Here is a 22,512-nt window from a genome sequence, read left to right as displayed (position 1 = left end):
TGACATGGTCCTCATCTCTGTAAGCTACACAGTTTTGCAGACACATGTGGGGGAAAAGCAACCAGAGCTGCCGTTGTAATGCTTCTCATACACACGTTTCTCTCTTCCGTACATCGCGACCCTTATCTCGTGGTGTTTTTTAGTCTTTCAGTGCCACCCGTGCCACCCGTGCTCCCTTCTATCTTCTCCCTCTGAGCACACAGTAGAAGGCTAATGGGAATCTTAGCTTGAGCGGGAGGCCTGCACTGTCCACTCTGTTGTTCTTTTTGCATGAATAACCTCGGGCCATAGGAGTTTTCAGTAATCCACTCTTTTCACATGTTGAGGCACACATGGGCCTGGGAAGCTGGCAGCTTCACCAGCAGATCCAGAGAGAGAGAGAGAGAGAGAGGGAGAGAGAGAGAGAGAGAGAGAGAGAGAGATTTTTTATTGTTGTTTTGCAAGTTTCTTCCCTTTATTTATGTACAACTTATGGACAGCTTCTGCACAACATGTTAAATTGCCATTGATTCTCTAGTTCAGTAGGTGTGCTGTCTTTATTCTATAACTTTTCTTTTCTGTGTACAGTAACGTAGCTCCATCACTAAACGGAGCATTCAAGGGCAATGAGGCTTAAACTCTTGTTTTCAAGGTGACAAACTATATCAAACATCTAAATGCAGAGGGAGAAAATTGCATTTTTTCAGTTTCTCTAATCAAGCTTGGACAATGCAGTTGGTGAGGTAGCAAATTAACTGTAAAAAAATGTCAATATAAAATAAAGAATGGCATTTTATTAATATTCATATTAGATCTAATCTAATTATTGCATAACTGATATTTCATAGTCACAGTGAACTTAGATGTGTGTTCTTGTCCGTTTTACTTGACCCACAGTGGTGAACTGTTCCTTTAAGAGATGCAGAGTTGACACAGGAATAACTTCCAACTCACCGACCAGCTTCAGCAGCACCTGATGGTCGCAGACACCTCTGACCTGACTGAACACAACAGGAGTCTATTCTAAGGCCAGTCCTCTGGTGAAAAACCTTTGACAGGGATTGGTTAAAACTGTTGCAGTAAGCCATCTAAAGTCCATGTGTGTGGTGCTTCATGATGACAGTGCGGAGGAGCAGCAGCTCTGTCACTTTGGTGTGTCTCGGGGTGTCTCTCTTCCTCGTCGGGCCGTGTCAGTCGGCCTGTCGGGATGCAGGTCTGTGCTGCACCGGCCGGAACGCCTCATGCATCAGCAGAGGATGGAGGTCTGACCGGACTCATGGCTCCTGCTACTGCGACCAAGCCTGCGGGTCCACCCTGGACTGCTGCCACGACTATGAGATAGCCTGTCCAGGTGGGTTTGTGCTGATGTCGATTTCATGTTGAACTGTTGAAATATTCTCTACTACAGTGTGTAAGTTTGTTTCAAAGGTTACAGTTTACAGTCATTCAGATGGTTTAGTGCCAAAGCGTGTCAAAACTGCATTAAAGGGGTAAAGGTCCCCAGAACACTGTTTGAAGTTAGAAAGGTGGCAGGGTCCGCCAAATAAACAAAGTAAAAATAGTATGAAGCTGTGTTGTCCTTGAAAATCAGTTTGTTTATTTTGTATGTTTAGGCATTTATCAGTCAATGAATTTCTCTCTGCTGATTAACATAGCTTCCATAAAATTACACAGTGTAGCCTACTTTAGTAGAAGTTCAATGGTATTATCGATGAGAAGTAGCCTGCTCTAAGTATCAAAAGTAAAGGTATTCATTAGGCATCAGAACAAGGCTATAGTGTCTGATTATTATTACTGTAGCATTACTGTCACTGAGGTGGACTTAACTTGAACAGCCTACTTTACGTACATCAGTATGTTTGTTAAAGCTGCTCGGCGTTGTTGCCGTTTGTGTTAACTTCGCATCCTTTTGCAATAAGCAATCCTACATGACCGCCCCTTTATGGAGTTTTCTGTCCTGATTGGATAAAGTGGACAGGGATACTAGAACATGTATTTTGTCTTTTGCTGCATGAGCAGATGGAGGAGAGACGTGGGTTACCGACCAAACAGTGATTACTGTTGGAATATAGAGTTAATATAACACTTATTTGAATAGTAATTTATCACTTAACAGCTTTAAAAACTCTTGACAATAAGTCTCTCGCTAAACTCATTAAGGGTCTAAAATGTTTAATTTGTAAAGGAATGTATAGTGTTAGATAACTTTAGTGGGTAAAAAATAATATTTTCCTGTCCAATGCAGTGGAGTGTAAGTATAAAGTGGCTTCGAACGGAGATACTCAAGCAAATTAATCAGAACTGACTTATTTCTATCATAAATTAATAGTAAATGTACAGTTATTTAAACTTTCATTAATAGTTGTTTCACTGTTAAATAAATATTTATATAACTGTAAATGTTTAAGTTGTAACTTTATAACAGTCATCAAATAATGTTTATGAACAACTACAGAGTATTAATTAACCACTCACAAAGTATTGTGAACATCAGCTACACCTTAACAATAAGCAATTGCCTAATTAGTGGTTTGTGAATCAATCAATTGTTTGTTAACAATTAGTGAAATAACTTTTAGCTGAATTTTAATTAACCATCAATTTACTATTTACAATGATGGTTATTATAAAGTGTTACACAATTTCATCATAGAAATCAGGAGAACAATAAAAACTAAAAACGTAACAAATGCAATTTAGCCAAATTATATTATTAAAGTTTTGTATTAAAATACACATGTTTATAGTATGGAAGGTTGGATGGCTTTTAAAAGTGCTTCCAAATGCTTAAACTGAGATCTTAACAAGGGGCCAGAGGTTTGATCTCCGCTGATATGAAAACTTAATCAGGTGAAGCATGAAATGAATGATTCTCCATGTGTGTCACACAATCCAGTTTCCTATACATACAGTATGATTGCAATATTCTGATATTCTGCAATCTTGATCAGTTGAAATATAATGACTATAAACTGTTTCTATGGAGCTGGTTTTGTCTCTTCCTCAGCTGTATGTGCTCTGTCTGTTCACCTTCAGCGGTGTCCTGTGTTGTAAGTGAGTGGACGCAGTGGTCAGGCTGTGCTGAGCCCTGCAGGGCGACGGTCCGCAGGCGGAGCAGGACCGTCCTGCAGGAGCCACTCAATGCAGGCAAACCCTGTCCCCATCTGGAGGAGCATGCCGGCTGTGCAGAGTACTGGACCCATCACGGGCACTGTCACAACTCACTTGGTGAGAAAAAAAAAAACTACCTGGATCCTTCCATGTGTCCCTGTGACCGCCACAATATTCTCTGACATTCTCAAATAAAAATCATGATTGGTGTAATCGCTTCATGTTGTTATCCAGCCCACCTCACAGCTCACCTGCCTTGAGATGATGATCTATGGGGTGGTCAGACATATTGTAGTTGTGTAAGCAGTATGATATGTAGCCACTAGATTTAAAGGTGAATGAAGCTGTTTGTACCTGATTTTCCTGTCTGCAATATGTCAAATAAATCACACAAGACGTCACCTCATCAGTGCAGATTCACCTGTATTTCCTCTTCACTTCCTCAATTTGAACATGACAGGCCAGAGAATTCTATGTTCAAGAACATCTGATGCGCAGAAAATGCGCACTGTAAACGTATGTGGCCTCTGTATTACAACATGTAGTCACACATAATGTTCTTGTCACGGACACTCCCTCTGCAGTCCCAGCGCTTATTATCACGGGTGGCTATGGCAACGCCAGGAAGAAAAGAGACATCCCTGACAGCAGCGACATTTCAGGGTAACATGCCTCCGGCAAAATGTGAACTTACACTCATATATGAATTCAGCCTGAGATTAGTTGTGTGTGTGTGTGTGTGTGTGTGTGTGTGTGTGTAAAATAGGTATTGTGTCCAGTTTCAGTTGACCTCTCTGACAAAAGGATGCCAGCAGAGCGGGGGCCCACACACCCAGTGGATGCAGTACCTGAGGGAGGGCCACCATGTGTGTGTCGAGTGCCAGCCGCCTGCTCTTGCTGCTGGACAGGCACACTGCGCAGGAGACGGCGGGGAAAATGACACGGACAGGTAACAACGAAAAAAAAAGAGGCAAACATCGTCACAATCGATGGAAAGTCGAAAAGAAAAGTAATGTTCAGCGGGTTAACATTCTTTCTATTTAGAAAAGTCTCAAAGTTTTAAGCTTGTGTTGTTCAGGAAGTGTTAATAACCATAAGAGATAAGGTATTTGTTTTTAAAGCCCAGCTAAGGGTTTACTCAACCATGAAATTAGCTTGAAGTTTGTTTTGCTCATATGTAAAGAAATTCAATACACTAATGAAGGTGACCTTTCACTCCGTGGGAGTCAAGTAATGTGTAATTACCAGCAAAAACACTATTAAAAAAACACCACTTCACGATTCATAATAGGTTATAATATTTCCACGGAAAAATGACTTACCAAAAATCACAGAGGCTTTAAGTGCCATGTATATTTGTCTATTTCATCATACAGTATATTTGTTTGCATTGGAAGTGCGATCATAATGTATCGGCCCTGGTTTCAATTCACTCCTTTGAACCTGGCGATTGCCTTTTTGGATTCATGGTCCAAGATTGTTTCCACTCTCACGTCTGTGCTGGAAATATGTAGCTTGAGCTGAAAGGCACATTTTGATACTGTTGGAAAGAGCCACACTAGCTGTTTTACCATTTCCTTACTTTGTGCTAAGCTAAGCTTACCAGCTTCTAACCGCAGCTTCATATTTTCTGTACACATGAGTGTGGAGAACAATCTTCTCTTACTCCTCTCAAGAAGGTAAATTATCATATATTATGAATTGTGGATAGCACATTCTTAAAAAAATATATATTTTTACAATAATCGTAAGTCTCTTACCATAAAAAAGAAAACCTGAAAAAGCACAAGAAAACACAGATATTGTTTTTTTGAAGTGTAAAAACAAAAACCCATACCGCTGACGATGTAGTTCTTGAGCAGTCCATTTGAAGTCCTTATCCTGGTGAGCATTCATCTAAACATCAAAGTGTAGTGGTGTCACAAATGTGATGAATGCATTTCCTGATTTTATCTTAAAAGTTGCACACTTGCATTGGTTGTACCCTTGTTTTCTGCCTTTACATTACCAATAAAGTCAGCCACCACCTGTAGATCAGTGGAATAGTCACTGGTGTGCATGTTCGCTGCATGTGCATCATCTTGCACATGCACAAGACTAAGAAAAATACCCTTTAGCGATACCTGAGGTCAAAACTGGACAGGCAACCTTTAAACCTGAGATGGGTTCACCCTGAATGTAACCCCAACCATATCCACAGGCGGTGTTTTTGAGTGGGCTCTTATTCGAATGAAACAGGAGTGTATCTGCAGTATGCTCTCATCTCAGCCGCCAATAAAGATTGTCACACTACATAGACAGAACACTGTTCTACCTGTTATTGTTTCTGATACAATATCAGTGTCTGTATTTTGAGAGGTGCAGTGATGGATAGGGTGCCAATACATGTATCACAGACCACTTAATTTACACCCTATTTCTCAGATCTTATTGCTAAAAGTGAGGACAGCCACTAGATGGCAACATTGTTCATCACTTGGATTTAAACAGAAATCCAACTCCTTCATCCTTCCTTCCTGCAGAAGACAGTCTCTCCAGTGGCAGGCGGTGGGAAACCCTCGATGCAGGGGTGTGTGGAGGCGTGTGGGGAGGCTGGAGGCCTGCTCCTGCCCAACAGCCCACAGCTTCCTCTTCATCTAACATCTGCCCTCCGGTACACTTTTAACCAGACATGTGCATAAAGAACAATCTGACAGTGATAATTACAAACAATCTGCTTTATTAAAGAGAGCTAGTCAATGCTCATCTGTGCTTTTTTAGTTATGCTGCCCATGTTTTTTTCTTCTCTAGACCAGTGCAACTACATGTGAATGTTTAATTCATAAAGGTGAATGTGTGCCAATAAATAAAAAACAAACAAACATATTTCTTAGTCAGAACATAATAATTGGTTCTGTCCTTACTGCACAACTTTAATAATGCATTTCCAAATTAAGGTTGCATAAAAAAAAAAAAATGCTAATTAACAGTGAAAATGAAAGTCAGCGAATCCTAATCAAAATGTAAAGTGATCAGATTTATTTCATTTTGAGTCATCCAAGGGAAATGTTGCTTTTCTTAAGAAATAGAAATATCTTGGGACATAGAGACAGTTTTTTTTTTTTACATGACAAGAACTGGCTCTGTGTGAATCACAACCAGTCACAACGCCAAAGTTACAACATGCACTGAACAATAGAACATTTATACAGAAACAACAGCATAGAAAGTCAACAGGTAAAAATGTGTCTTCTTTTTTTCTTTTTTTTTTACAAAACAGACAGCCTCGGGACCTACAAACAACATTGTATAAGAGCTGGCTAAGGTCGTTCAAATATCTTTTTTTTTTCAATTCCCTGGAAACAGTGTACTTACAAAGACTGATGGCTTAGGCAAGGTTGGGGTCAATTCCACTGAGAGACGTAGAAAAAATATATTTTATGCTTTTAATTTGTACTAGGTCGTAATTTGTCTCATGCTCTAATACTGGTTCCTTTTTATAATGTCATGTGTGATGTGTGTTTTACTCCATCAAGGCATCCTGAATCGACCCCAACCCTGTAATACAGTGTTAGATTCAGAGTATGTGGAATAGGGCTACTTGCTAAAGCAGTGGTTCTCACTGGGTTTTTGGAAACTACCACACGTCCTGGAAAAGGGTCCTATGGGGTTCTTACAGAAACTAAAAAGACTTGAACCTCTTTACAGATAAATTTAGCAGCTAGTGAGACAACCAAATTCTATTTTAGGTTTCAACTAAATGCATTTACTGTACAGTGGGGAGTCTTGTGATGGAAATGTCTGAGAAAACTGTGCTCTTCATCTGAATCTGTGTCAATAAATGAGAACTCAAACAAGTCACTTGAGTGTGTTTTTCTTCATAAAGCATGACAGTTTAGTCATGGAATTTTTCCACAGGGATCTCGTTGAAATGAAAAGCTCTTTTATACCATTAGATTCATTAATTTGAACGGCTCCCTTGAAGATGGAGAGAAGTGCCCAAATAAAATAAAAACAAGCATGAGATGTAAAAATAAATTTATATTGTGTGTATTGTTGTGGTATTATGTCACAGTATCACAGTCTAGGTATCAAATCACAATACCAGGCTTGATGTTTCTTACCTTGTCTAAAAGTTAGTATCATACTACCATCAGGATATCATGTGTTCATGTGAGTGTGTGTATGCACATGGGTGCCCATATTAAATCTCAGTTCTCTACAATACTGCTTGCTGCCGAATAATGGAATAATTGATTGTCATCATTGTTTAGAGATATATTTTAGTGAAAACTGGTCCCTGACTACCATATATAGAAACCCTAAATGATGGGACAGAAGCTCACATGATGCTTCATGAGCTGAATGCCCTTTATCTCAGCACTCGAAAAAAAGAAAGATCCTGATCCAAATCATTGTCGAATAATGTAATGCGCCCAGATGGAGAGGCTTAACTTAAAAGTGTTTCTTCTCAACTTAGGAAAAACACTAACACATGTTGGGCATACATTGGCCTTGACTTTTCAAAAAAATAAAGATAAATATGCAGTGGAAAGTTAAAGGAGCACTATGTACTTTGGAAAATAAATTTGAAGTCGGGATTCTTATATTTACGAAATTAATGAGGTAATAAAACAAACTCAAAAATATATATTTTTTTCAATAACTTAATGAACAAACTGTTTTGAGAGGAAAATATGGTCCCAAGAACACTGTTTGAAGCTAGAAAAAGTGGCAGGGTCCGCCAAATATAAACAAAGTAAAACAGTATGAAATTGTGTTGTTCGTTAAGGGTCAGTTTGATTATTCAGTTAAGCAGCCTTGAAAACATATTAATTGTCTTTATTTAGTTTGTGTAGGCATAAAAAAATCAGCCAATATCTTTCTCTTCTGATTAAAATGTATCCCCAGAAATTACATAATGCACCTTTATTCAGGAACTCACATCCAATTGGCAGGCTTTTAACTAAATTTCACTCTTAGGCCAATAAAAATGTAATGGACAAAGATGAATGTGTATCATGTTTTCATTGTATGATTGAATCTGTGGCTTTTCCACCACATAATGCGATATAAAGAATTAGTTTTAAGTTAAGTTTATTGGGGTGAGAAATATTCAAGAATGAATATCACTATAGGAGACGCTATTTAAAAAACATGAATATCACCAGAGGCGATTAGGAAAATATTAGATATCTTCAACTGATTGCTATGCCACTGGACATTTTCTCCTTCTAAAATACAATTATTTAATCTGGGCACATTTCTTTGCAGATGATACATAAGTTTATGATTCAAAATAACTGTGAATGTGATCATTTTTTGTTGCAGATACTTAATATGCAATTTAAGACAAAGATTACAATTTGTACGTGACTAAAAGGAAAGAATGCTGTAATACATAGTGACTGCTGCATAAAACAGATTTTTCTCTAATCACGTGTGCTAAATAAGACTCATAAAATGCTCCTCCCATCACTTTTGATGACTGTAAATTAAGCTCCACTTCAAAGATTAAAAGTGTGCTAATGCAATCTTAATTTTCGCATATGATTGGAGATTTCTTGAAATTACAATCTGTGTTATGACTGCATGTTAGGATCAGACTGCAGATAGAATATGGAGAAAACAAAAGCAGGATTCCCCCTGACATGCATACATTCATATCCGAAACAGTTCATTCTTCTCCATGGAGCTGCAGCCAAACTGCTCTAATGCCCTAGCTTCACAGCAGTCACAGCAGTCACACACACACACACACACACACACACACACACACACATGGTTGGCTCTGCCTCTCACATTCATTGGTATTCCTTTCACACCTCTGCTCCTCTCACTATGGGAGAGCAATATGAAATGGTTCAACTCTGTGATTAAAGCAGAAAATGAAATCAGGGTTGTGATTAGACTCTGGACCACAGCACAACTAAACATTTTATGTAGATCACCGTCTGTTGATTTTGAATCAATTTTACTCAACACCTACCTTCATAATGACCTCTTTCATTTGCATCTGTTACAAATATATTTGTGTCGGGAGGCTTTAAAAGTTTGGTCCATTTCTTTGTAAATTTGGCAGTGAGGTTCTTCTTCACCTGTCTCATTTAAATTGGTGAAAGTTGTGAAGACACAAGACATACCTGATCTTGAAATGTTTAAAGGGATTAGATTCATTCTCTGTACTACAGCATGATTTATATTCATGTAGTACTTTGCCTAGGCATATATATGGATGCAAAAATGTTCCTTTACCTTAGTCATTAAATCAACATTACTGATGATTCTTTATCAAAAATGTCATTGTGTTGATATTTGGTGCACGTACAAATAGTCATCTCTACAATGTTGTCGGAATATCGATATCGAGGTATTTGGTCACAAAATTGTTATATTTTATTATGTTACCCAGTCCTTACATTTATTAAGTGCTTTTAAGTAAATTTCATAATATCAAGATGTATGCCATCTAGCGAATACTTGATTCTGATGGCTGGTTAGCTAGTTAGCCTTGTTGTTTAACATGCTGTGAAGTCATATTCACTGTTTTCCGTATGCAATGTTACTGACTTTGATTCTTGAAAGCATAAAGTTAGCTATTTGGCTAACAGCTGAGCCAAAGGGTTCAATAAGCTGAGCAGACTAGTTTATCTCCCGTTGGTAAGTCGTATCTAAGGTCCGTCCTATTTACTGGTGGAGTGATTACATAAGAACCTCATGGGATTGTAATGATTAGTCAGCAATAAGTCAAAGTCTCAGGTGTTGCCAGGGAAACAGAGTTACTGCTTGTATAAAACATTTTGATCATAAAACACTTAAAAATATACGTTAATGGTATTCATGTTTTTTTTCTTTGGCAAGTGACAATGGTATATGCAAAATAATGGCCTTCAAACTGTCCATAATCAAGAATAAATGTACTCCACGGGGCAAAACATCATCCATTAATTCCTGATAATGGACACCTCCTCCGGCATTATCCCTTTCATACAGTATTGCACATCCGTATTGTGGCATTATTCTAAGGCCATATTTTCTATTACTGTGCCATGTTGTGTTTCTTTCAGGAATTTCACCAGTTGTGCTCAGTAAATGATCATTCTTGTAATTTGTAGTTTTTAATAGTTATGTGTGTTATGTAAGACTGTTCTATCTGCTATGTGCTAATACAAACAGATAAATAATTTGTAGGGAATTTGTAGGGAGTTTTCATGGGATGCTACATAGTTTTGGACATAGACATAACAATGCACACGGTCCTTACATTATAATGTTGCATTGATACAGTACTCATAAATATGCACAGTGAGGAGTGGTTCTGATGACAGATGACTACTGTGCACACTTTTCATTTTATGGGTGCATGCCTGTGTATGTTTTTGTATATGTTTTGAACGCATGCAACCAGACCTTCCCGCCCCTAACAAACTGTTGCTGTGCCGCTGCCAGCCTTTGAGGACAGCTGCTGTCACCATGGAAACTAAGTATATTATCTATCTATCCTGAAGATCTGTCTTCCACACCTGCACGTATCTTCAGTGGTTGTGTGTACTCATGCATGTGTTTTATCAGGTCAGGGATTTACAACTGACTGGTTAGGTTAATCTGGCAGTGTACACTGAGTGCTATAACAGATTATTTTAAGGAACAATGTAAAGATGGAGAACCTCTCTGCTTTCAGTATCAAATACATGCATTTCCAATTATCTGAGAGTGCGATCTCTTTGGCTACTTTCATGTTGGTCAAAGGAAGGCCAATGCATGCTAAACATCTGTTACCGATATATAATCTTTATGTCAATAAGAATCATATGCTGTAAACTAAAAAAAAAAAAAAATCATTTCTAAATGCGTCTCATTTTTTGTGCATGTCTATTGGTTGGGCACATGCATGCTTCCTAAATGTGCGCTTTTATGCAGCAAGCTTATTATTTCTGGCTGCTATGTTAGCCCATATCAAAAAATCCTGGTCCACTACCATCTTTTTAAAAATGATACTGAGGAGCAAAAACAATATCGACTGCTCAAGATCGAAAAGTGTCATCCATTCTCACCATGACATGACAACATAGGGAATAGCAAAATACTGTTCAATAAAGAGCGCTCTTCATAACGGAGGATGGGCTGAAGCATCCAATAACTGCAGCCTCTGCGCCAAGACATTGAACCTCACACAGGATTAATCTTCACATATGATTATGACACAGCAGACTAGCATATCACGCATTTCTATAAGGAACTTTCTCTTATCTATATAAAAATAAATCAGGTAAGACAATCTCAAGAGTGTGTATAGATGAATTAGATCACCCATCGACATTCATACACGCACACACACACACACACATACACACACACACACACACACACACACACACACACACACACACACACACACTTGTATGCAGTCATGCACACCCCTACAAATGTATATGACTAAGGCCAGTTTTGGGAATGGAGGGCACAAGTAAGTAGCTTATAGGCTTCTAGGTCCTCTCCTGTATCTCCAAGACTACAAAATGAACTGGGACTCAGTAATGGGATAGTGGGCAGCTGGGGTTTTCTTCCTGGAGAAAATAAGAGATATCCTCCCATGCTGCTAAAACAAACATTCAGTTGGGTTACACCAGTTAATAACCGGATCTTAATTTCTCTGACAACTTCCACAGGGATCTCTGGACGGACTAGTTGGCTACCTGGGAGTGCTCCTTTTGTTCTGTGGGTGTGTTATACCACTAATAGGAATGAGTTGAAGGAGGGGCAGTGACATTCTCCAATTTAGTGTTTTTCTCCCAGAGTATTCACCACACATGTTCACCCTAAGCTTAATGCCCATTGGCATGCTCAGGTAATTTGTGATTCGAAATGTTTCAGTGAGACTTTTTGTCTCTCACTGTTTCCTTTGTCTCTGGCTTATAGAGTGTTTTTAGTCCATCCGGTGTCTCCATCGAACACAAACACTCTGGCTCCAGTTTCCTGTTTATGTCAGCTTCACTTGTACCTCAGAGGCCTTTATCTAAAGTGTTTTGACGCCCCCTCTCAACCTTTGGTCTACGTGCCATCTCAGGTCCTATGTGGTTCTCATGAGCTACCCCACGAATCCCTTCAATGGGGAACAGACAGTTTTGGCCCAGCATTTTTTGGGCTGCTTCTAAATGGTTGGTGCCTTTCTGGTAATTTATGTTGATGCTGCGTTTTGGGCTTGAACCAGCCAAAAGACGCTCTGAGGGACTAGCATCAGAGTTGTCTCGGAGGTGCTCATCGTCATCTGTGTCAGCGTCGATGTATTTGCTGATGGAGGAGTCGTGGAAGGTGAAGACAGTTGGGCCCAGGGCAGTGCTCTCCGGGGACTTCGGTGGGGTTCTGCTGCTGGCAGTGGTATAGACAGAAACTTCAGGGCTCAACAGAGAGTGATCTGACAGGACAGAGCTGTCTGAAAGCGGGGATGGGCCTGACTCCCCCTCGCTGCGACAGCCTCCTTTTGGGATAAGGCCTTTTGAGGAGTTGCCAGAAAAGAAGAATTTTCGTGCATTCTCTGAGTATGAGGGCTTCGTGACAGACATAGGCGTCAGCATCGGCTCACGCTCTGCAGTGGTTTGCTGGCCTTTTGTACTGCCATGCTGGGACAAAGCTGTAGCTGGACTGTGGGAGAACCTGTTGCTTTCATGGAGGCCAAGATCCACTGCTGGACTATGGGGGAAGCGTGGATTCTCCTGAAAGTCTGTAGCACAACTGATGTAGCTGTCAATGCTGGACAAGCTTTTCATGTCTCCCACTCCATCTCTGGTTCCCACCACAGGTGGGCCGTGATCTTGGATGGCCCCCAGCTCTATCTCATCCCTCTGTTTGCCCGCTCTGGAGCCTTTGTCTTTAGCATTGAGGTTTGGCTGGGATTGTGTCTTGGCCATCTGGTTGTACATCTCCTCTAGCTTCTGAACATTTAGCCTCTGGGGACTTGTGGCTCGGCCCTTGTTAAGAGAGCTTAACTCCTGGGCGTTGAAGGAACGGTTTGAGCTCGTCTCTGATGTAGCCCTCTTTGGGGTCCATTTCCAACGGCTTGGAGAGAGGTGATTGTCATGAGGCCGCTCACTTTTCTCCACGACCACATCCATCAGTTCTGCACTTCGGGCGAATGCCTCTTTCAAGTTCATGGAGACAATGCTGCCATTTCTCTTTGCCCTCTCTAGGGCCTCTCTTCGTTTAAGTGCTTTTTCCTGCCTCTTCTGCTCCTTGTAGAATTCAGAGAAGTTATTCACAATAATGGGAATAGGCAGGGCAATCACCAGAACTCCAGCTATGCAGCATAAACCCCCCACTATCTTTCCCAGCAGAGTTTTTGGGTAGATATCTCCATAGCCTACTGTGGTCATTGTAATAGTAGCCCACCAAAAAGAAGCTGGAATGCTTTTAAACTTTGTATCCTCCTCATCCTTCTCAGCAAAGAACACCAGACTGGAGAAGATCATGATACCCATGGCCAGGAAAAGGATGAGCAGGCCCAGCTCATTGTAACTCCTCCGAAGGGTGAAGCCAAGAGACTGAAGACCCGTGGAGTGACGAGCCAGCTTCAGGATGCGCAGGATACGCATGATCCGAAAAATCTGAACCACGCGACGGACGTTCTGAAATTGCAGTACGCTTTTGTTGGATTCTGTCAGGAAGATGGTGACGTAATACGGCAAGATGGCCAACAAATCAATGACGTTCAGAGGACCCTTAAAGAACTTCCACTTATTGGGGGAGGAGAGAAAGCGAAGCAGGTACTCCATGGTAAACCAGGCAATACATACAGCTTCCACGTGGGCCAGCTGTGGGTTGTCTGACGACTGGCCAAACTCATCTGTGTCTTGTAGCTCTGGAAGTGTGTTCAGAGACAAGGCAATGGTGGATAGCACGATGAAGAGGATGGAGATGATTGCCAGGATCTGAAAGACACATTTATAAAAAGAATATGAGAAAGGATTGCAGATTTATGGAATGGCATACATCAGTTATAAAAGTTGTCCTTATTCTTATAAGACAATTACAAATGCATATCAGTAAGTGCTGTCTGCAAGTGAATTCAAATAACCTCATAATCTAAACCAACCTTCAATAAATGCCTAACAAAGTGTGTGAGTGGCTGAGGGCTAAGGGACTGGTTTGACTTTTGAGCACTTTTTATTTATTTATTCATGACTCACTTATCAGGCTTAACCACATGAGTGAGTTTAATGTACTGGATAATAATGCTTAGCAACTTATAAACAAAAGCAAAAGCATTGCAGGATACAGCTTATGTGACTTGTACTTTTCCAAATATAGAATTTAAAAGTTTCGTATTGTACATAGGGAGATTTCCTTGTTGTTTTCATTATAAAGGATGTTAGCTGGGTTTCTGTAAATTGTATAATTAATTAAAGAGTGTGGTCTAGACCTCCTCCAATGAAAAAGGGTCATGAGGTAACTTTTGTTGTGAATTGGTGCTATATAGATACAATTGACTTGACTTGACCACCACAATCATAGTTAAGCATGTTGGCATGCAAAGATGTTCTTATTAGCAATAAACAAACAAGTACAGTCAGTGCTGATTATAATGTAATTTCATGGTCATCCACTCAAAACTTGGTTACTCAAAACCAAAAATGTAAACCTAATGGCGGCACTAGAGAAAACTACAAATAAACATTTGGGGTGCAGGGATGCCTGTATGAAATGTCATGGCAATCCATCAAATAGTTATTGAGATATGGTATCAAAAGTGGAGGACCAATTGACATAGCCATCAACAACTACAGTCAAACAGAAGCAAGAAAATAAAAACAGGTCATGAACCGTATGATCACTCAGCCTTTGAATGCACTCCTGACCACTGAAATTCGCATGAAGTTGCTCAAATAATCATACAACAGGCCACCAGCCTATTATTTCAACTGGATCAGTGACATGGTGAATGCTAGATAAAATAACAAGGTGAAAAGGCTTCAGGGCTTTGTCTGTGAAATAGAGCTAGAGCTATTAAACATTACCCTTGTTCTATTTTACACAAGTTGTACCCTCTCATGGTCCTTTCCATATTTAGAGGGCAGATGCCTGTTACTGGCTGTCACTTGCACCCCCTGTTGTGAGACCACTGCAACATCAAAATGAACAGGCAGTAGTCTAATAGGAGTGGAATGTTCATGCAATCCACTGCACAAGTTGCTGCCTGATTCTCAGAGAACTCGGAAGCATCCTGACACACACACACTACTCACACTTCACCAATCATGCTAACAAGCAAGTACGCAGTGATAGACTACACCTCTTCTAGCCCTGTATGACAGACCTCTTCTCGAACCATCATTGATAGTTTAAACAAAAAACACACTGTCTTTGCTTTGACATGTATTATTCTTGAAGCTTGAGCTTGTTTGATCTGAATAAGTGACGACACCTACAGTTTATACCACAGTGAGACATAACAGAAGGTATGCTGCTCTCCTGTCTGTCCTGTAATACTCCATCAACCTCATGTACGGCTCAGATAAAAGATACCGGTAACAGTAAACAGAGTTTATTAATAGGCTGCATTTTGAGATTTTTAGTGTGCTGTTAAAGTTGAGACTATTTCAAAAAAATCACAGATCTTACAAACAAAATTTTACATTTCAAAAGTTTAACCAAATCACAGAAAACTATAGTTTGAAGTAGACGAGGAAAATATCAGGCACAGAGACAGCCGACATCCTGAGGGAGGTTAACAGAATAAAATGTTTCCACTGAAAACAGACCAGTGTCTGTCAGTGTATTTGCTGAAACACTACAGTCACTCAGCGTCATCTACAGACCTGGTAAGACCTCTCACTCAACATTTCAACAATGGACATGTTGAAATTATCTGGGTTCAGTTTTCAGTTTTCTGTTGTGACAGCGCTGTGCTTATGGTCTGTTTAATTGAGGACCAAACACAAATTGGTCAGGGTTAGGAAAAGATCATGTTTTGCCTTAAAATATAGATTTTTGTTGCAACAAACACAGCTGGAAATGTCCTAAAATCTCCTTGAAAATATCCACTGGTGTCATGCTTATATATGCTGATTTGCAACCTGGAACTGCCTTACTTGCCTGTAACTCCATGACTATCCCCTCAACCTCCCCATGTCATAAACACATAATGTGGATGTTATATATCATGTATTGTAAAAATGTCAAGTAGTGCATAGCCTATGACAAGTACAAATCAATGTTGGACCCAAACGCATGACGCTGGCTGGAAATGAAAACAGAGGAAGTAGGCAAATCCAGGACATAAGAAGTCCAAAAATTTGAAAAACTAAACTAAAACTAAAACACTAGGAACACAGGTCTGACGCATGGCTACAGAACAGGAATGCCATTGTTGCATGATAACAACAGACTAACTGACAAAGACAAAGTGAAAAACATAGGCTTAAGTAGACAGGGACTAGTTAATGAATAAAACCCAGTGACCAAGGTGGGAAAAGGACAAAGGGAGGAAATGAAAAGCAAAAGATAGACACATGAGGAGAGAACTACAAAATAAAACAGGAAATAATCACTACCATCAGTGGTTGTCCTAACCATAAACCTGACCCTAGCCCTATACTCCCAACACTTTATCCTGGTGAATGGGCTGTCTTACTAAACAGTTTACATTTGAGCAAATCCTCAGAACTAATGAAGAAACCATGAAAAAAGAAGTCAGTACTTTATCCAACGTGGAACAAGTGAAAAAGTATCCTTTTCTCCCCAATTTTACTTCATTTTTTGTAATATTATCAGGTAATATGTTGGCTCTGTAAGCACCAGAAATACATTATTTTTAAGGGTTTATTTCATTATTTCATATTTTAAAAAATCCATGTGTGATACTGGCTACTGCCTGTGTGTATCCCATTGATAATGGTTATATAAGGAGGTTCCGAAATCAGCTTTCAGTGCACATATTCAACAACTCTCAACTGATCTTAGTGCTGAGGTGTGAGAGCAGGAGTAATCCAGCTGTATAAACTGCATATTTATCATAAACTGCCATGTGCTCTGACATTCTGGTGTATAACCATTTAAATGAAAGTATTACACAACAAAGCCTTAAAATTTCCATTACTATTAAAATTTAACTGTGCCTCCATAATCCATGCTGAATACACCTCTGTGGGATGCCTCAAACTGACTTTACCTGTTCCTTTAGCGGACCAAGGATAGAATTACTGCACTCGTGATATTAACCCTGAATGATTTTAAGACATCCGGACACAGGACCGAACAGCACAACTTGGAGGATGAGTAGGAGGCTGTAGCTGGAACATAGAGTCTGTTTTGGCAATAGCCCACACAAAGGAGGTTTGGATGTTACATGTTCAAGTAAATCACAGAATAGCTAAATATTTTCTCTAAAAAATGGGCGCAGCTTAGACAACAATGCAGCGTAGGCAGAAGACATATTCAGTATTTAAAGTATGAAATTAATTAGTTCCTTGTGACTTAATTTGAATTATACAACAGTGCATTATAAACCCTCCCCCCACCCTCCCCCTGCTTTTGTGATCGAAACCTCAAGCACGAACTGGATCTACTGGTTAAACACACAGTCACATGTGTAAACACTTTGGTCTGTGCCCAGGATAGCACATGATATAGGATTTCCCTTTATATTTTCCAGAGGAAATTAAAGCACAGCAGCAGAAATAGGGCAATAGCAATGGTTGTTAGGAGGTAACTGACAGCGGCAGCCTTGACAACGGCCTAATAATTCGGAGTCCACTCCCAAGAGTAAAAGTGATGGCTAAAGAGGCAACCTTATCTACAACCAATCAGAGGAGGAGGACACTGTTGCCATAGCGTCACGGCAGACATGAATAATGACCCTATCTGTTTATTTTCTTCCCTCTGTGCTCCTTTCCTCCTGCCCTGGAGAGAATCTATTTGAATGAAACACTCAAGGGGCAGAGAGGTGCTGGGGCTGGAGAGGGAAGGTAGATAAAGAGGATGAAGCATCGACACAAATGGAAAACTGTTACGTTTTTAAGGAGAAAATTATTTTCACAAATCACAGACACAGAGTTTTCGGGTTTGAAAATTCAAGAGAAATCAGCATTCATCCTGATCGGCAGCAGTGGGCAAATCCACTGGTTGCATGAGAAAGTGTGATTGCATGTAAGCTTATGAGGAAACTTGATATATTAGCTCATTAAACAGTCTACCAATGATTATTATTATTATCTCAAACTCTGATTTCACATCTTCTTTAATACAGGATCATGTTCATTTAGTAAATTATGGTCCCATTTGGAGTAAAATAGATGCAGCTTTCTTGTGAGGGGACTATTCCCTACAACAGCATGTCCTTGGATACTCAGTCAGATCCAATCAGGAGCTCCAGCTCCACCATCTCATTTCAAATATGGTTTCTTCTGGTTCCAAAAAAACTACGATGGTTACTGCCAGAATAGAGAGTGACAGGGCTGAATTTTTTTGTAAGCCGACTCTGAACTTAGCGTAGCTGTGGTTCTCTCAACAAAAATGGTAAATGGACTCTCATTTTTTTTTTTCCAGTCTACTGACCGCTCAAATGGCGTTACAACACATTTGTCACATTCACACATTCACACACATTTATACACTGATGGCAGAGGCTACCATGCAAGGTGCTGACCTGCTCATCAGGAGCATTTTGGCATTCAGTAGCTTGCTCAAGGATGCTTCGTAAAGAAAAAATGTGAATATTAAACTTGTGTTAACCACAGACCTTCTTTCAGGCATATAACCAAAAACCCTAACCTTTGGACTTTGGGACGAGGTAAACGGAAGTGCAAAAATGCTGACTAATGTCTGGGTTTTAGGGCTCATTCATGCCGCACTCCAGGCCAAACTAAAGGCTACATAAACAGTTGTCCACAAACTAATAGGTGAGATCATGGCGAGTTTACACTTGTTACAAATATCTCAGTGTGAGGTTGTACCTAAATTTATAAGAACGACCTCTTCAAGTTCAGTAACTGCGTACCAGACACAACCGAAGTGTAATGAGTCAGTGAAAGGATGGAGACATGCTGTTAGCACATCTGAAAATGTGACGCTGTGGGAGATTTGTGGCTTCAGAAGAGCAGGACAGAAAAAAAGGGCAGAGGTAATGGGATCGAGCAGCTATAAAAAGGTCGCTAATGATGGTTCTGTGTAACATTATGGTTATGAGGTCAAGTTCCACGAGGAAACCCTGCACATTTCCAACTGGCCTATGTCCCCTGTTGCCTCTACACATTGTGCACCCTCTCACACTGCCTTGCTTGATCTCTTTCTATCCCAGGCGCTAATTACATCAAACTACTTAACTTTTAAATCAGAGATAAAACCTTTCAGTGTGCATAAAGTAGACGGCGAACAAACACACGTCTAGGAAAAGGTTGAATGGAGCCCAAGACATGATTGTAATGGCACCAACACAATTAGAGTCTTTTTATAGACTCTCAGTGGACCAGGACACACACGTAACCAAAAAAGATGTTAAAAGCAGCCACACCCTAAATCATGTCACTTATGTCACGCAAGCTCGGCATGATGAATATTCCATTAGCGCAACTAGATTGCGTGGACACAAACAATGAGAGTGACTCCCACTGAATGCTCTCTCGGTGGCCTACTGAGGAGAAGGAAAGACGAAGGGAGGGAGATATTTTTATCTAGAGGAGAGGAAAAGACAATGTGTGTGCAAGAGATAGAGAGCGAGAGAGAGGGCAGATTGACAGGAAATCCCACTGTGACTCTAAACAAAGCCAGATCACACTGGTTTGTGTCTCTCATGGCACATCGTCAAGTGGCTCAGTAGACACAGTAGTCGGACGCCCCCTGTCTTCTAGGACAAGGTGACACCAGGCCCTCATTAGCCTGTCTGAAAAGATATCCAGGACAAAATTGGTGTGAATGACGCCCCCTAAAAACCACCCAAACACATCCCCAGCCCTGTGACATTCTCCTCTGAACTACATACGGGTAATAAATCATGTGACATGTATATGGAAGAGGGAATAAGACATGGCAGCCATTGCACAGACACTATTTGCTCATCCATTATACATACACCCAAACAATTCCAGCTCTCCAGAGACACTTGGGGCTCAGGGGGGGAGAAAAACCCTTTCATTTACAATTATTCCTGGGCATCTGCTTGTAGCTGTACGTACTTGTTTGTTCCTCCACACGCTCTCATTCAGATACAATGGCCTGGTTTTTATGTTGGCTCTGTCCCAGCAGCTGTGATTAGTTTTCTTTGTGCTACATTGGTTTTGTCAGGGTCGGGTCCATTCATCCGTCTACCCGGCACTCGTCGAAGAGGGACGGAACCTTCAACTCTGCATGTTTTATATAGACTTTAAAAAATGAGCAATATTATAAACATAACTGAATCCTGAGCACAGAGCTGAAGGAAATTAGCAGTCACTGAGGCATCACCTAATAAAAAAATTAAGAAATATAATTTATGAAATCAACGAATCCTGACGGGCCCTTTTTATGCAGTATTATCAGTTTTTTTCTGGGCACATGGGGGCAACAAATAGTCCTGTAAATATAACATTAGCGCATTATCTCTCTATCAAGTTGTTATTGTGAAGATGTTAGCAGAACATTGCCTATCAGCATTCTTTCAGAGTCATGTTTGTTGCCCCACCTCAAACATAAATTCAGTATTCAGTTTAATTTTACCTTTGTTTTGGTTTCCACCAACACAAGAGGGAAATATTTGGCATATTTGGCTGCTAAATGTACAAATATGATCTTAAGCTAGTCATTAGTCTTTGTCTGTCTGTGGAGTAGTAGCTTACAAGGGGTCTATCTGGGATTTTTTTTGCTTTTTACTTTACCTGGAAACAAGGTTCATGAGAGTGAACTAAACAGCAAATTGTGTCGGTTCAAAGTTAGACTTTCACACAGATCTAAGCCACTATTGCCATACGTGGTCTAATGACTATGGGATAATGATAATGCTAAAACAGTTTAGCAGTTGCCTAAGGGGAGGCCTAAAGTAACAGGAAAGTACACTGACTCATATAATGTCAGTTACACAGCAATATCTATCTAGTGTCTGCTTTAGCTGACATTAGCATTAGCTACTGGTCATACCTGACCAGAATAAATAACACTCTAAGCAGCACAACCCCCGATTGTCTTAAAAGGAGCAAAAGTTCAACTTGTCATTTGTAAAAAGACGATTTTGTCATGTCTCCTGTCAAACGCTGTTTGCTTTAAAGCTTTCTTCATGGTTGACGGTGCTTGTTCTGGGTGTGTACCTGATTCAGTTGTTTGTTGAGTTCAGCCATCCTGTGTTAGGTGCAGCTCAGGTTAGTGTTCTCCAAGTGTAAACCCATACCACTTGTTGTTTTTTGGAATAATGTTAAGCCTCGACATTGGTATTATATAGTCCCCCCAGGAATCCACGATTCAGCGATCCCGGAAATTACCGCAGATTTCGTGGCCGTCCACGGATTCAAAGACCTTTCGCGGAATATCACATTTTGCATGTAGTTTTAATCCCAGCCGCTAGATGTTGCTGTCAGATAGACAGGGCTCTAGACTCACAGTAGAAGTACACTACCCACTGCATCCGGTGGACGTGGGAAACGTTTACAGAAGAAAAAACTGTTTATAATTTGGACTTGATTGCACATTTTATGTCAGTATTTCATTGCTGTAACTGAATGTTTACATATCTGCAGTGTGCAGTAGGCACTTTCTGTTCCTAAACCTTCACCCATAGTTTGGTGAAAAGTTTTGCACTTTTTATGCTGCAAATAAATCTGCCCAACAGGGACAAAGAAAATGTTGATGTTGATTATTTTAAAACCAGTAATAGTAGGTTCCACAATGTTTTACAGTGTTCTGGTATTGCAATTAATTTCATAAGAGAATATTTTATTCATTATTACATTAAAAAAGTATGTTTTTTTAATGTTCGTGGAATTTTAAGTTTCAAGCCGCGGAATCAAGAATTGCTCCCCGCAGAATCAAAATTGCTCTCTGCGGAATTTAAACTTTTTCTCTGCAGATTCCTGGGGGACTAATTATAACTATCGTCATCTTGGTTATTTGGAACCAGAAATAATAATTTTTGGATGACGGGGTGGAGATTGGACGGATAAAGATTGCTACGACTCTACGGTGTGCCGAAGTTACGCCCCTTTTTTAATGAATCACCATGGGAACTTGTTTTGGAAATAATATGTTTGGTAGTGACTGGAGAAGGACAAATCATTTTTTGATCCCACTTGAATTGTGCCATGAATTACACATATGATGTCTGCCATTTAGAAAGATAATTTTGTCAATAAAGCAATGATATATAAGACTGAAATAATTAATTTTCCATTTTACTGTAAATTGGACCATAATTTACTAAATGAATATCACGTTTTATTGAAGAAGACTTGAAATGAACAATTGAGACCATACATTGATTAGAGTCAT

General features: G+C 39.9%; 2 protein-coding genes across 3 annotated transcripts in view; one reads left to right on the top strand and one right to left on the bottom strand.

Moving 5' to 3' along the window:
- Window positions 1-939: 939 nt before the first annotated feature.
- Window positions 940-6,313, top strand: LOC115583850 (somatomedin-B and thrombospondin type-1 domain-containing protein). The gene is made up of 5 exons (XM_030421052.1): window positions 940-1,330; window positions 3,016-3,207; window positions 3,675-3,753; window positions 3,857-4,039; window positions 5,613-6,313. The coding sequence occupies exons 1-5, from the start codon at window positions 1,093-1,095 to the stop codon at window positions 5,728-5,730; spliced, it is 810 nt and encodes a 269-aa protein (XP_030276912.1). The 5' UTR covers window positions 940-1,092; the 3' UTR covers window positions 5,731-6,313.
- Window positions 6,086-22,512, bottom strand: part of kcnb1 (potassium voltage-gated channel, Shab-related subfamily, member 1) — a 45,802-nt gene continuing 29,375 nt past the window's right edge. Inside the window, exon 3 of one of the 2 annotated variants that reach the window (XM_030421049.1) lies at window positions 6,086-13,994. In XM_030421049.1, coding sequence (XP_030276909.1) covers window positions 12,072-13,994 — 1,923 coding nt within the window. In that variant the 3' untranslated portion in view covers window positions 6,086-12,071. The remainder of the gene's footprint in view (window positions 13,995-22,512) is intronic. The other variant, XM_030421051.1, reaches the window with a different exon arrangement.

The sequence above is a fragment of the Sparus aurata genome, chromosome 6 (genome assembly GCF_900880675.1).
Source record: "Sparus aurata chromosome 6, fSpaAur1.1, whole genome shotgun sequence".
Lineage (NCBI taxonomy): Eukaryota > Metazoa > Chordata > Actinopteri > Spariformes > Sparidae > Sparus > Sparus aurata.
The sequence above is the reverse complement of the archived record's forward strand: the minus strand, read 5'-3'. Positions and strand labels throughout refer to the sequence as shown.